Source organism: Rattus rattus, chromosome 9 (assembly GCF_011064425.1).
Source record: "Rattus rattus isolate New Zealand chromosome 9, Rrattus_CSIRO_v1, whole genome shotgun sequence".
Taxonomy (NCBI): Eukaryota; Metazoa; Chordata; class Mammalia; order Rodentia; family Muridae; genus Rattus; species Rattus rattus.
In genome coordinates, this window is record NC_046162.1 from 83591347 (window position 1) to 83607526 (window position 16180).

At 39.7% G+C, this 16180-nt stretch overlaps 1 protein-coding gene across 11 annotated transcripts in view; it reads right to left on the reverse strand.

The window, feature by feature from the left end:
• The window catches only part of Trim37 (tripartite motif containing 37), a 141678-nt gene that overhangs the window by 71688 nt on the left and 53810 nt on the right, over positions 1-16180 (reverse strand). For all 11 annotated transcript variants that reach the window (XR_004389001.1, XR_004389003.1, XR_004389002.1 and 8 more), the window contains 5 exons: positions 15493-15672; positions 10970-11084; positions 10196-10414; positions 8575-8711; positions 6158-6243 (listed from right to left, as the gene is read on the reverse strand). Coding sequence is in view for 8 of the 11 variants with exons in the window: in XM_032911863.1 (XP_032767754.1) it covers positions 6158-6243; positions 8575-8711; positions 10196-10414; positions 10970-11084; positions 15493-15672 (737 nt within the window). In the remaining 3 variants the exon portion in view is untranslated. The remainder of the gene's footprint in view (positions 1-6157; positions 6244-8574; positions 8712-10195; positions 10415-10969; positions 11085-15492; positions 15673-16180) is intronic.

Genomic DNA, 16180 nt, shown 5'->3' on the forward strand with positions numbered 1-16180 from the left:
GGTGCTGGCCAGGTTTCCCCAAGCACAGCCTTTACTTAAGAATGGGGAAGTACACTAAACCTCTTTGAGGAAAGAGTCTGTTCCAAAATGACCTACGATTCTTACATGTAGTCATAGTCTAGCTAAGTATTCCGCCTGTCCACACTGAGTTATAAAGTACAGGATTCTTTCTCATTATAGTTTCAGGAACTAGAAATACGCCATCATATTCATTGATGTTTGTCAAAAAGACAAATTTTATCGAACTTTAACAATTTTACACTATTACACCCTCAACATCTAAGATGAGCATCTAAATTTATTATAATATTTAGAGCTATAGAAAATAAATGCAAAACATTAAAAAAAACATGGACAACATTGAATCAATTCTTGGAATCAACAGTGAAACATTACCCACTTCACATTATTACTAGATACTTTTTTATAAAAGGCTGCTGGGGACTAAACATAAGCGCCTCAGACATGACGAGCAAGCTCTCGCAGTAACATCTGAATGAGTCAATCAATTTCAATACTTAACCATTTATATCTTAAGTTTATCTTTAGTGTGAGAGAAATGGACAGACAGAAGGAGAACCACCCAGGCCTTACTTCAGTACACTCACTATCATTTTACACTAACACGGCCTCTACATTTTTTCTGTACTACTCAAAAACCTTGAAAATGGGCATTAAAATAGTTTTACAATTGATAATTTTATTGTTAAAATGCTAAATGTTTCTTTATGATACTGTGTTATGTGCTAGGGAGATAAAAAGGAAGAACACAATTTTAGTTCCAAACTAGAAAAGTAGGTGGCCAAAATAAACTATCCCATGGTTAATATCCAGTCTAAGAAGTTACTCTGAAAGTAGGAAACAGACACAGTTTTGCTTTAAGGGCTTCTGAGAAAAAATAGAATGTAAGCTAAAATGAAAGAACAGCAGTTGACTGTACATACCTGAGATGAGAAAGGGAACATTTGCAAAGGGAATGAGAAAAATGAAAGCACATTAAAGGGTCTAAGCGAAGTTTCTGTTGACTTCTTAGGAATGTAGAAGGGAAGCTGGACACATGGCTCAATGTTCAGAGCACTCGCTGCTCTTTAAAAGGACAAGGTGGAAATGCAGGGACAGAGAGTGGAGCAGGGACTGAGGAAAAGGTCATCCAGAGACGGCCCCACCTGGGGATCCATCCCAGATGCAGCCACCAAACCCAGTCACTATTGCTGATGCCAAGAAGTGCGTGCAGACAGCAGCCTGATATGGGTGTCTCCTGAGAGGCTCTGCCAGAGCCTTACTGATACAGAAGATGCCGGCAGCTAGCCATCAGACTCAGCATGGAGACCCCAACTGAGGAGCTAGAGAAAGGACTGAAAGCTAAAGGGGTTTGTATCAACCAACCAAACCCCACAAAGCTCCCAGGGACTAAACCACCAACCAATGAGTACATATGGAGGGACCCATGGCTCCAGCCACATATGTAGCAGAGGATGGTATTGTCTGGCATCAATAGGAGGAGAAGCCCTTGGTCCTGTGAAGGCTCGTTTCCCTAGTGTAGGGGAATGCCAAGGACATGAGGTGGCGCCAAGTGGGTGGGTGGGAGTGGGAACATCATCACAGAAGCAGAGGGAGGTGGAGGGAGGTGGGGGGTGGGGAAGGAAAGAACATTTGAAATGTAAATACATAAAATATCCAATAAAAATGTTTTGGAAAAGAAAAAAAAATAAACAAGACATGGCAGCTTACTACTCTTAGCAGCTGCAGCTCCAGGGGATCAGATGCCCTCTTCTGGCCTCAGAGGTATAAGAGTACTCAGCCAGGCAGTGGTGGCACACACCTTTTGATCCCAGCTCTCAGGAGGCAGAGGCAGGGAGATTTCTATGTTTGAGATCAGCCTGGTCTACAAAGCAAGTTCCAAGAGAGCCAAAGCTATATAAAGACCATGTCTCAAAGACAAACAAAAATAATAGTTTTACATAATTAAAAAATTTATAAGAACCAGAAGGTAAAGAAACATGTGGCCCAGATTAAAAAATTTGGATTTGATTTTATATCTGAAATCTACTTAAGAATTGTTAAATAGAAAGGCGCTATTGTAGGGAGGCAAAGTTTAGAACAGAGGCTGAAGGAACGTCCATTCAGAGCCTGCCCCACATGTGGCCCATACATATACAGCCATCCAATTAGACAAGATGGATGAAGCAAAGAAGTGCAGGCTGACAGGAACCGGATGTAGATCGCTCCTGAGAGACACAGCCAGAATACAGCAATACATAGGCGAATGCCAGCAGCAAACCACTGAACGGAGAACGGGATCCCCATTGAAGGAATCAGAGAAAGGACTGAAAGAGCTTGAAGGGGCTTGAGACCCCATATGAACAACAATTCCAACCAACCAGTTTCCAGGGACTAAGCCACTATCCAAAGACTATACATGGACTGACCCTGGGCTCCAACCTCATAGGTAGCAATGAATAGCCTAGTAAGGGCACCAGTAGAAGGGGAAGCCCTTGGTCCTGCTAAGACTGAACAAGATTCTTGGGGGGAGGGCAGTAATGGGGGTAAGATGGGGAGGGGAACACTCATATAGATGTGGAGGGGGAGGGTTAGGAGGATGTTTGTCTGGAAACCGGGAAAGGGAATACCAATCAAAATGTAAATAAGAAATACCCAATTTAATAAAGATGGAGAACAAATAAATAAATAAATAATAAAAAAGAAAGGCACTATTTTCAGATATTCATTAAAAGACAAAAAAACCCAAAAAGTTTCATTCTCAGTGCATGCTGTGTGGGACAGCAGTAACAGCTACCGAACAGTTATAGGGAACTCTTATCAGGGTGCTGTCCGACAAGATGCCTAGCGAAGGAGCTTAGGCACTTCTTATAGGGTGGAACCAATTTAATTTGGTAACATACAAGTTTCAGGGGAAGGAAGTAAAGAACACACAGTGCTGGCAATAATCAAATATAAAGTAATTATTCTGGTGGGGAGGTGACTAGTCATACTGAGTCTACATGAGCTCAAAGTCATAGAAAAGATACTAAGACTAGAGATGGGACTGGAAAGGAAATATAAGTATGGATGGACAAAAGTGAGACAAAAGGTTTAGGCTGGACATGTAAATGGTAAAGACCCAAGTATGAAAAGAACATGTCAGTGTTCATATGGGCGACATGGGTTAACACCCATGTTTTCAATGTCCCTACAAGAATTTGTGTTGAAATCTGATTCTAGTCTAGCAGTTACTGATGTGTTCAAAATTTTAAGAAATAACTAGGTCATTAGAGGTTTGACTTCATATAATAATGAATATCTTATCCCAGACTGAATTAGATCTCTCAAGAATGGCTGAATTATCATGAGATCAAACTGGTACAAAGCAAGGTTACTCCTGGTATTTTGGCTTCGCTCGGAGGTGGCCACAGCAGTTACATGCACTCCACAAGACCCTCACCTGAAGCTGAACGGATGTGGGCACGTTCTTTGACCTCCAAACTGTGACCTAAATACACTTATATGTAGGTCTTCCAAAGTCAGATAATCAGCAACAACAAAAGATAAATAAATAAATAAATAAATAAATAAATAAATAAATAAATAAATAAATAAGATATTGAGAATGGGATGGGGATATAATAATCCTTGAAACAATGAGAACGTGGAGGTGACTGTGGAGCTAGAATATAGGCAAAAGTTGCAATATTTTGAAGGCGTAGACTAGAAAAGGCCTGGAGTGCTGTAAACAGCATTTCAAGCAATCTCGGTGAGACAAGGAGAATGCTTGTCACTGCAATGCTAGTAAAAGGCTGGGCTGACCAACTGGCAAATGAAAAGCCAGCAATGCGTTATTAGAAGGTGGTGATAAACTTCACTGATGCCTACTGCTTTATGCAAGAAAAAAAATGTTTTAAGAGTGATGATGGGTAAACACACAGAAGGATCTCTGTGAGTTTTAACTGCAAAGAGCAGGACTCAGAAGCAAAAGTATAACCTAAAATTGGAAGTTACAGTTAAGAAAGTTGGCACATGCCTTTAATCCTAGCACCCAGGAAGCAGAGACAGGTAGATCTCTGTGAGTTCAAGACCAGCCTGGTCAACAAAGATAATTCCAGAACAGCCAGGACTATCTAAAGAAACTGTCTTAAAAAAACAAAACAAAACAAAAAAAAAAAGCAAACAAGATGGAAGGAAAGTGTAAAGCCCGGGAAATCATACTCTGTCCTCCTAAAGAGTAAAACAGGCACTCAGGAGAGATTATATTAAAGGCAGAGGGAGCTATTCTTTGCTACAGATATCAAGTATCTAGATGATACTCATCAAGACAACGGTTTCAAAGAACAGAGACTGCCTTGTTGATGTTCCCTGTAGTGGTTAAACAGACCTAGGTGCGTCATCCCAGAGTAAGAGCACGGGCACCTAAGCATAACCTGAGAGTGTAACCACCTGAGCAGGATTCCTGAGGATTCTCCATGCCTGGCTTGTCCTGGCATATCCATACGCAGAGGATTTTATTGATGTCCGATGGGCTAGAAACCAGCTCAGCCCTAGAACACCTGCCTAACAAGATTTGAGGTCCTGAAATCAAGTCACAGCATACACACCCTACAAATAATAAAAGGCCTAATGTTTGCCCTGCTGGATTTGGATTTACTTTGGGTTGGTTACTCCTTTTAACATATTCTTCCAGTTTGGAATAGTTAAATTTGCCCTGTGCAGTCTCCTCATTGTGGATTAGCTACATGAGGTGGGAGGTTGTCTTGAGGTAGTTTCAGGACCACCAGACAAAAGAATTTTAAAAGATTTTCAGAGGAGGAAGTTGTACTTGCCTCTAGGAATCAAGTTTATTCAGTGAGTATCTGTCCTGTAAAGCAGGGCAGACATGACTTAGACTACACAGCAAGCATCATGGATGCTCTGGGTAGGTAGGGCAGGTGGACTGGCTAATGTGTGAATACAGTCAAAATGCCTAGGATTCTGGGAGGCAGGAGTTATTTCCCATCCCGTGCACAGCACTGTAGTCCTCTCAGCCTCAGGCCTGAAGGGCCTGCCTGGGTGTTCTATAAGAAAGCTGGGAGTTTGGGGACCTACAGGCAGAATGCTCTGCCTTGCATATTTGCCAACAAAATTTGTGTCAAAATTTAAACTCCATCGTAAGTTTAAGCAACTGGAAATAAATTTTATTGTATTTGCAGGTGGGAACTTTGGCAGATAATTAAGATTAAATTAGGTCAGAAGGTGGGATCCTAATTTACTGGAAGCCTGGCTTTTATAAAAAGCAGATGAACCTGAACTAAGAAGTTCTTTCTCACTGTTATGGTAACCAGCGCTTCTTTGAAATTATATGTAGTGTCCACCAATAAGAAGAAGCATACCAAGTGGAACTGCCTGGTTCCGGATTTCTTATTCTTTATAACTGTGAATCAAATAAAACCTTCACAAACCACCCAGGCTGTTACTCAGTTTCAACAGAAAACTGAGTTAAGACAAAGAGTAAGTTAAAAGTAATACAAAGTTAGCATTTAAAATCAAAAGGAAAAAGAAAAATAAGAGGCTCTTATTATAATGTAGCTCAGGTTGGCCTTGATTTCTTAATCCTCCTGCCTCTGTCTTCCAAGAGCCTAGGATTAAAGATACCAAAAGCCAGCATTTATATGTTCTAGCCAATTTTCACAAACAGATCTAAAGACCAAAAGAAAAGCTTCTAAAAATAAACTTTCTCTTTATTTGTTACACTGTGAAAAAAGGGTGAGCTGCTTTAATATACCTATGCCTATAAATTTTGTCACCAAAATTCATGTCAAAATTTAAACTCCGTCATGAGTTCTTAATCAGCTGGAAACATGGTGTGGTGGTCTATGTCTGTAATTCCACCTCTGGAAAGACCAAGGCCAGAGAATCAGGTTACATTGAGATTCCATGTCAAAAAAATGCAACAAATAAATGAATAAATAAATAAATGAAGACGTTAAAATTTGTCTCAGACTTTTATAAATAATTATGGTACACAAAAAGTATGTCATAAAGAGTCTGGTACAGAGAAATACTTTGTAAGTTATTACTAGACTTTTAAATATCATCAGTGATGTATTAATGCTACATTCCACTAAAACACGGCAATCAGAAGATGATCACAGAGAAAGTCAGTGATTCACGAAGGCTGGCTCTGTACCTGGAGGCCCCGCCGCGGCTGCGTCTTCCATGAGCTCTCCCTCCTCCAGCTCCATGCTGTTATATTCTACATCATTCTCTCCAGACCTGCAAACAGACAACATCTATCACATTCGCTCATAATTCTCACAATGGACATACAATTAATCTGTACTTGTGGGCCAGTAAGATGGTTCAGCAAGTAAAAGGCATTTGTCACCAGGTCTTATAACCTGAGTTCGAGCCTCAGGTGCCATCTGGGAGAGAGCGCTGTTTCCTGGGTTGTTCTCTGACTTTACATGCAGTGTGTGTATGTGTGCATGAACACTCTCAAACCACACTCCACATGAATTTTAAAAATTTAAAAATTGTATTTGTCACACTTCGATCAGTTTTGTGTTTCTAAATACAACTATGAGAAGACCTTAGTCAGTCATGAGAATGTACTTAATATTCAAATAAGTTTCAAATATCAAAGTAAGCTAACAATATTTAATATTTCATCAGAACACTGTACGGAAAAGTTATACATTTATAATGAGTTGTCCCTGGTGCTAGGCATATGGCTCAGTACAGTACTTCCCTAGCCCTTAGGAAGCCTAGGGTCTGAACTCTATCACCACCTGGAAGCAGGGGAGTGGTATGGTACCCAGCTGAAATCCCAGTAATCCCAGGATTAAGGAGGCAGGTGATGGGAAGACCAGAAATTCTCATCCTCAATTATACAGCAAGTGTGTGAGCAGCTTAGGCTCTGCGGAGACCATCTCAAAGATTAAAAAAGGAGGACCCACATTCTAATGATAGTTAATTAGGGGGAAAAAAACAAAAACAAAATAATGACCTCTTCCCCCTAAAAAACCCCACACCTTATATTTTAATATTTAAGAAAAAAACCTCCAAGTCAGGAGGTACATGCCTGTATACCCAATACACAAAGGTGGACTGGGGTTTCAAGGCCATCCTTAGCTACATAATGAGTTCCATAAAGTTACTTGAAACCTTGCCTCAGTGTCTCTGCCTACCTGCCTGTCCCACCCCCGTTTTTCACACACACACACACACACACACACACACACACACACACACACACACACACACACACTTAATTACTGCATATAACTTGCTGGTTCCTATTTTATCCTTAAAAAGTCAACTCTGGACTACTCTAAATGAAACTACAAAGTACTATTTGAAACAGTAAGAAAGGGGCTAGAGAGATGGCTCAGTGGTTAAGAGCCCCAACTGCTCTTCCAGAGGTCCTGAGTTCAATTCCCAGCAACCACATGGTGGCTCACAACCATCTGTAATGAGGTCTGATGCCCTCTTCTGGTGTGTCTGAAGACAGTAACAGTGTACTCACATACATAAATGAATCTTTAAAAAGAAAAGAAAAGAAAGAGCATAGGGCTCTTTTCTCTCAGCATCTAGTTAGCTCAGTTCCTAAAGCAGGAATAGGTTCAGATTCAGAGGTCTCTCTCTCTCCCTCCCACTCCAGGAAGTAAGGCTATAAAACAATGCCAGCAAAACTTACAATAGGCAGCCTAGTCTAATCAGCAAGGCCCAGGTTTGGGCCAGTAATATAGCTCAGTGAGTAAAAATCATTTACTGTGCAGCCCTGAAAATCTGATTTGAGGCTGAGATGGCTCAGCAGTTAAGAGCACTGACTGCACTTTCAGAGGACCAGGGTTCAATTTCTAGCAACCACATGGCAGCTCACAATTGTCTGTAATTCCACTTCCAGGGGATCTGACACCCTCACACAGACAAATGTGCAGGAAAAACATGAAGCACATAAAGTATAAATTATAAAAATCCATATTCATCCCTGGAACCCACCGTGAAAGTAAAACGCCAACTCTCACAAGTTGAACTCGCACCTCTATATGCTATATTACACATACACACATTATTTTTTTAAATTTGTAAAAACATTTATGCTGGGCAGTGGTGGCACACGCCTTAAATCCCAGCACTTAGGAAGCAGAGGCAGGCTGATCTCTTGAGTTCGAGGCCACCCTGGTCTGCAGTGAGTTCCAAGGAGAGCCAGAAAACCCTGTCTCCAAAACCTCAAAAAATAAAAAAAACGAATCTACGAAAGTATTTATCTTAAGGATAAAAGTGTTTTACCAGTATTTATGTCTGTGTGCCACGTGTGTGCCTAGTGCCCACAGAGGCCAGAAGAGAGCATCAGATTACAGACCGTTTTAAGTTGCCATGTAGGTCCTGGGAATTGGAATAGCAGCCAGGATTCTAAATCATTGAGCGATCTCTCCTTGTTCAATAAACAAACAAAAAAAACCTCCTAACTTATCTTAGAAGGCCTAGTTTTTATCTAGATTATATGTAAAAAACAAAGTGCTGACTATTTCCATACTTAACATAAACCAGTTACTACAGCTTCTAACAGTTCCTACTTAGAAATGTTAACAAGGGGCTCACATGGTCTCCTCATCGATATCGTTTTCCTCCGTGTTGCTTGTTGCTGTAGAACTAGCAGAAGAGCTGCTGCCGTCCAGGTGATTCACTTCATCTTCACCGACAAGATCCAGATCCAGATCTCCATCTGAGAGCTCATGCTACAACAAGAAGACAAGATTCCTTTCATTCCTTTTTTAGAATTCTGAGTCAAGAGTCTTATAATGTAGTCCAGGCTGGTCTTAATTTTCCTATCTCAGCCTCCTGAGAGCTAGAATGTTAAGCAAGCACCACCACACTTGGCTAAAGCAAAATTTTTATTCCAAACGTTTCTACTCAGTTGGTTGCTCCATTTAAGACACTAAGCAGAGTTCTATTTTCTGACCCTATGTTTACAACACTAAGTACTCTAGAGAAATGTCACACAACCTTACTGACTGCTACCACTATTGATTTACAGTTACTTATCAACCTGAGCTGGGTCCTCAATGCAACAAGGAATAATTCACATACTCCAAATTAGCTTCCAATAAGGTTCTCCTCACAAAATAACTTTACACCCAGGCATGGTGGTACAGAGCTGTACCTCAGCACTTGAGAACTGGAGAAAGCAGGAACCAGAAAGGTCATCCTTTGTCACATAGTGGTGTTTTTGTGCCCATAGCCAGCTTAGGCTACAAAAACACAAATCAATTTACCACTAAGTCACACCCTCTCCCACTCCCCTGCCCTTTTCATCCTCACAGCCCCTCTATCCACCTGCACAGAACAAATTTCAGCTGTCTTACCTACAAGTTCCACCATTCGTTTTACTCAAAAGGTTAAGCATTTGTCACCTGTGATCATTGACACTTGAGTGGGAGCTGGGTACCTCAGGCTTGCAAAGACTAGCCTGGTCTACATATTGAATTCCAGGGCACCCAGGGCTCCAGTGTCTCAAAACACTGACTGATGACAGTAAATGCATTGATTAACTAAGGAAAGAAAACAGGGCTCAGACTAAAGTAGTTGTACCCTGATAGATTGAGTAAAATGAAACATAAAAGCCAAGCCTCCCATCTTAAAAGCAACTACAGAGGACTACTTAAAAGCAACTACTCAGGACTCCTGATCTTTCTTTCTTTCTTTTTTTTTCCCCCCACGTGGAGAGGTTTAATGAGAGAAGAGTAGAAGAGCGGAAAGGCGCCGGCCATGGGCTCGTGGAGGTGGGAGATGTGGGCAAGACCAGAGAAGAACAAAGAGGGGATAAGAAGGGAGGAAGAAAGAGGACTCCTGATCTTAACTAAAAACAAACGAACAAAATCCACTTAGTGAATTCTTATTCCAGCTATTATTTGACTTGACAAAAACTAACCAACTCATAGTCCTCTTACAAGCACAAATACAGTACCTACCAGCTACAATGAATGATTAAAAAAAAAACCCATAATTTTAAAATCGGCATTTTAAACAGTTTCTAGACTGTGTGTCACAGTTTCAGAGAATGGTCTTCTATAATTAACTAACTTTTATAACTTTGCAATGCAACATGCACACACCAATAATGAAAACAAGTGGACAAGATCTGTAGGTCAGTGTTTTCCCTACATTTTATGCTGGAACCCGTGATCCTACTGTACATATTACCAATCTAATCTATTATTACATGATAGTCTTCATTCTGAATCTTCTCCTCCTCATCTTCATCTTCCTTGGTCTCTCTTACAGAAGCTGAAGTAGGACCACCTTCCAGAAGCATGTCAGAGCATGACCCAGCTTTCTTAGCTCGTGTCTCGGGAGTATCATCATTTTGGGGGCTAAGATGATTATCTGGTGGTGACAGATCTCTGGATTTCTGAGTTCGGGACAGTTCAATAGTCAATCTCTTTTAAAATAAGAATAGTACAAATCAATATTAAGTGTAAGAGGTGTCACAGTAGCAAAGTAAACAATATTTACAGTTAAAAATTAGATATAAACTGGGCGTAACAGCACATGTCACTAATCCCAGCACCCAGGAGGCAGAAGCTGATGATCTCCAGCCTGGTCTTCATTGTACAAGAGGGGGTGGGAGGACACAACATAAAACCAGTTCAAGTTCTGCATTAAGAATTAATGTTTACCTCAAACCAGAGTGGTACAGAACATTACAACTTTGCACAATAGTAATATTATATATCTACAGTATCTAGCACAAGCCTCTGAAAGGAAGTTACTACAACTAAGGAATAGTATTGTTGATTTTAATTAAATCAAGCCGATGTAGCTAAATGTGACTACACAATTGAGTAGTGCAGAATCTAGAGGTTCAAAGGGTAAAGAAAAGGACAGTCAAATTTTTACCACAATATTAAAATGGATAGCCAAAATCAAATTCAAACAGCAGCAAGCCAAAAGAATAGTAGGCTGTATTAAACAAGAACGGATGTAATTGCTTTACCTCTTTAAGATTGTTTATTTGTTGAATATAACCTGTCTGTGCAGCTTCCAACTGAGTAATGTACCAGTGCTGATCCCGGCATTTTTGAAAAAATGTTGGTGAGCGCACCTGAAACCTTAATGAACAATTACACATGAAGAATGATACAAAAGGTAAATCTGTGCATTATATAAATTCTACAGTTCCCATTTGATTAAGAACCACTTCAGCCAAGGCTACACAGAGAAACTGTCTCAAAAACCAAACAAATAAACAAAAAAAGAACCACTTCAAATGAATTCTGAATTTTTGTTACCCATCATTCACACATGTATCCAATGCTAATGACATGTGGCTCTAAGTGTCAGCTGTCTAAACTAAAACTATACTTTTTTCTTTTATGTGTATGGGTGTTTTGTCTGCATGTATATCTGTGTACCACGTACATGCCTGGGGCTTGCAGAGGTCAGAAGAAGGTGTTAGATCACCTAAGACTGGAGTTACAATGGTTGTAAGCTGCTACGTGGGTGCTAGAAATCGAGCCAAGATCCTCTGGAAGAGCAGTCAGTGCTCTAAACCACTGAGCCATCTCTTGAGCCCCAAAATTCTTCTTTTCTAAAGACCACACTGTGTATCAAGATTAACTGCCAAGTTAACCCACAAACCACAGACACTATAACACTGTAGTTCAAATATGATGGTCCCACGCTGAAAAAGAAAGAGGACCATAACTACACAGGAGTAATTAGGAAAACAACTCTTTCCTATCCCTTTACCTAGTCAGGTTCCAGAAAAACATAGTTTAAGGGCTGGCTTTTCTCTCCCGGATCCCAGCTCTTAATCTCACTTTCTTTTAAAATTTTAAAAATTCACCTGTTTTTGGAGGTATCATCTCATTCAGTTTAGTGTGGTCTAGAATATACAGTGATCCTCCTAGACTCTCTAGTGCTAGTATTCAGGTATGAGCCACCACTCAAGGTTCCTCACATTTCCTACCCTTAGGGAAAAGTCATACTGGATCAAATAACCAAAACTGCTTCTCACTAGGCTCAAGAGTTGTTGCTTCCAATGCTTCCAGTAAATTCTATCTGTGCCCTCTCCAGAAAGCCTATAATCAAAACTGCATATCAACAAAACAGCAAATAAAAAAAATTTAACATATAAAATCCTATTAACTAGATGTCTTTAATGTATTTGGGTGTGTGTGTGTGTGTGTGTGTGTGTGTGTGTGTGTGTGTGTGTAAAAAATAAACCATGTGGTTATGGCAAATGCCTTTAATCCCAGCACTCAGGAGGCAGAGGCAGGTCTGGTCTACAGAGTGAGTTCCCAGACAGCCAAGGCTACAGACAGAAGTCTTTCCTGTCTTAAATGGAAAAAAGCAAAACAAAAAACTTCATATTTATTAAAAACAAATCTTTCTTACTTAAGAGTCAAACATGATTCCACTTAGTAAAACACACATGTGACTGTATGTATAACATTTTTGAGGAAATAACCACATGGCAAGAAGTCCTTTCTCATGTCTTCCAGAGCTTCCACTCCGCCGCCCTTGTGATAGCTACTGCCATACTTGAGAGCTTATGTACTCCCAAAGGCCTGAGTGTACAAGGGTGTTCCCTTTAGAGCATCTTACAAGAAGTCTCTGGGGCATGCCTGTGAAGAGGACACTAGACACCATACTCTTCTTCCAAACCTAGGCCAGTCTGGTTTGCCTCATGAAACACTCCTGCTATCATGTGGCACTTTACCACAATCACTACTCAAAGCAACAGCGCTAATCTATCATTGGCTCAAAGTCGAAAACTGTGAACCAGATTTATAAAATGATTATCTCATGTATTGTTACAGAGACAGGAAACTAACAAGCAAAGAGCAATTTGAAGGGAAATGGGACAAGTTACAGGACATTACTGTTGGGAAGTTGAGGCAGAAATATGAAGCAAGCAATCACATCCAAATTCAAAAGCAGACAAAACAGCTGCCTGTATGCCTGTGCTCAGTTAACTTTCTCCGCAGACAGACAGCCCAGGCCTCAAACCCAGAAAATGGTGTTACTCAGAACTGGCAGGTCTTCCCAAGTCAACTGACATAATCAAGATAATCCCTCACAGACATGCCCACGGGCTAACCTAATCTGCACTAGCTCTAGTGAGACTCCTTTCCCAAGTGATTCTACATTCACTTGACAATGAAAATGAACCATAGAATACAAACAGTTCAGCTTTATCTAAGACTTTCCATCTAATGTAAGAAAATATTATCTGATAGTTAACTGCGGCAGCACCTAATGCTAGCCAATGATGCTCATGTATGAGAAGCAGAACTAACCACTATCTGACGTATTCATGGGAAAACATTAGGAAAGCTTCTTTCTAAATATTTTCTTTGACTGATGGATCAAACTCCTAGTCATCCATGCATATTAGTTTTTATACTATTTGTGCATTTGGATCAAAATAGAAGAAAGGCTTTCCTCTTCCTCTTTTTTTTTCTTTTTTTTTTTAAAAGATTTATTTATTTTATGTATGTGAGTACACTGTCAATGTCTTCAGACACACCAGAAGAGGGCATCAGATCTCACTTCAGATGGTTGTAAGCCACCATGTGGTTGCTGGGATTTGAACTCAGGACCTCAGGAAGAGCAGTCAGTGCTCTTAACCGCTGAGCCATCTCTCCAGCCCCCCCTCTTCCTCTTTTAATAAACAAATAAATATATAAACTTATCTAGCTTAATTTTATATTTATTTAGAGTTACAGAAAAGCCAGGTGTGTGGTGCAGATGTTTAATCTTGTACACTTAGGAGGCGGAGACATATGTGAATTCAAGGACAGCCTGGTCTACACAGTTCCAGGACAGCCAAGCTACATAATAGAGAGACCCTACCCAAAACAAAAAAAAAAAAAAAAAAAAAAAAAAAAAAAAAAAAAAAAAAAAAAAAAAAAAACAAAAAAATAATTCAGTTGGATTCTCTAAATTTGAGGTGTGCCAGGTCTACAAATGAGTTTCAGGACAGCCAGACAAACCCTGTCTCAAAAACCCACACCAAAAAAAAAAAAAAAAACAAAAACAAAAACAAAAAAAACCCAAAACAAAAGAAAACAAAAACCAGAGGTAGAAAAAAGAAAGCCCGGGTTGGGGATTTAGCTCAGCGGTAGAGCGCTTGCCTAGCGAGCACATGGCCCTGGGTTCGGTCCCCGGCTCCGGAAAAAAAAAAGAAAAAAAGAAAAAAGAAAAAAGAAAGCCTTAACTTTTGAATAAATATGTGACATATATATAAAAATTGTATCAAAATCTTAAACAAAATGAGCAAAAGAAGTAAAAAGAAGCTAATCAGGAAGAGGAAGGAAGTAAATATGGTCAAAACTATAATACATTAAAAATGAAAATGTCATAATGAAACCCATTATATATACTACTGAAAACATTGAGGGGAAAATCTGTCACTTTGTAGGCTGGTAAATTGATGTTGGAAATGTGACTGTAACATGAAATGCCAACAAAGCATTTTCTCTGTTAAATTAGAAAAACAAGACTATTCTCTCAAGAGAAAAATGTAGCAGTTTTCTTCCTCCTTCCTTCCTCCCTCTCTTCTCCCTGTGTTTTGCTTTCTTTGACACAGCTCTTAATAAGTCCTGGCAAATCTTAAATTCCCTAGTAGACAAGTAGAGCCTTACATCCTGATCCTCCTAATCTACCACCTGAATTCTGGGACTACAAGTATGTATCACCACACCTGGAGATTTTCATTTTTGTTTCCATACTTCTAACACAACTTTACCAGAAACTGAAATATATTCTGTAAAAGTAAGCGTGAAAAGTCAGTCACTGAAATATTACACTGTCAAATAGAGAGATTAAAAACAAACCCACTTAATGCCCTCTTAGTCTATTCTTAGATATCCTCAGTATTCAGATTTAGGTTACATGTTCTATGCACAGGCTGAAGGCAATTTAATTAATACTCTTGTTAGTACACATCCCTCTGACTATGATTCTTTTTTCTTTTCTCTCCCCCGGCCCCCCAAGACAGGGTTTTCTGTATGTAGCCCTGGCTGTCCTGGAACTCACTCTGCAGACCAGACTGGACTCCACGCAAAATTTCAGATTTTAGTACTCATTTATAAACCACCTTTTAAAAATTATTATCATCATCATCATCATTATTATTATTATTATTATTATTATTATTATTATTATTATTATTTTGAGACAAGGTCTTTTGTAACCCACACTGGCTTTAAATTTGTTATGTAGCCTAGACTGGTCTTGAACTGCAGCTTTTTCTGACTCTACATCTTAAATGCCAAGATTACAGGCACGAGGCATCACATCTGGTGATATTTTCCCTTTTAATGGAATCAATAACTAGGTGTCAAACCATTTTCTCACTGTTTTTATTCATCTAACTACATGGAATCCCTGAAATAAAAGTTTATAGCTAGTGTGAATTTCAAGATTTATGTTTCTTAAATGAAACTATGAAATACAGTTTTGATAATATTATTTCCTTTATAAGTCACAATATCAAACATCTCAAACTACCTTAAAATCACTGTATCATTTTGTCGGTTCAAGTATCCTTCATTTGCAAGTAAGTCCAAACGGAAAAATCTATTGTAGCCCCAGCACTCTCCAACTTCAAAGTCAGATGCAAATTCTCGAATGATATTTTTAGTAGGATCGTTGCAGGACTGATGAACCATTTCTACACGATATTCATACCTAAAATGTAGAAACTATTATTAGTACAATCAGCAAAGTAAAAATAATTGTATGAGAATAAACGTGTTACTCCAGCTGAATTCCTTTCACAGAAGACATCATTTACAGAAATGAAAGAGCAGTACTTCACACTGGCCACACCACGACGAAGGCAGCGCGGGAGGGAGAGCGAGGAGAGCTTTGGCTCACACTCCCTCACCACAGTCCATCACTGAAGGATGTCAGCACAGGAACTCACACAGGGCAGGATCCCGGAGCAGGAGCTGGTACACAGGGCCCAGAGGAATGCTGCTTACTGGCTTGCTCAGTCTGCTTTCCTAGAGAACCCAAAATCACCAGCCCAGGGATCACCGCAATAAGCTAGGCCATCCCCCATCTAAGTAATGACCTATAGGTTTCCCTGCAGCCTGATCTTATAAAGCCATTTTCTTAATTGAGGTTCTCTCAAATGACTTTAGCTCAGATCAAGTTGACATAAAATTATGCAGCACAATTGACCTCTTGTCAA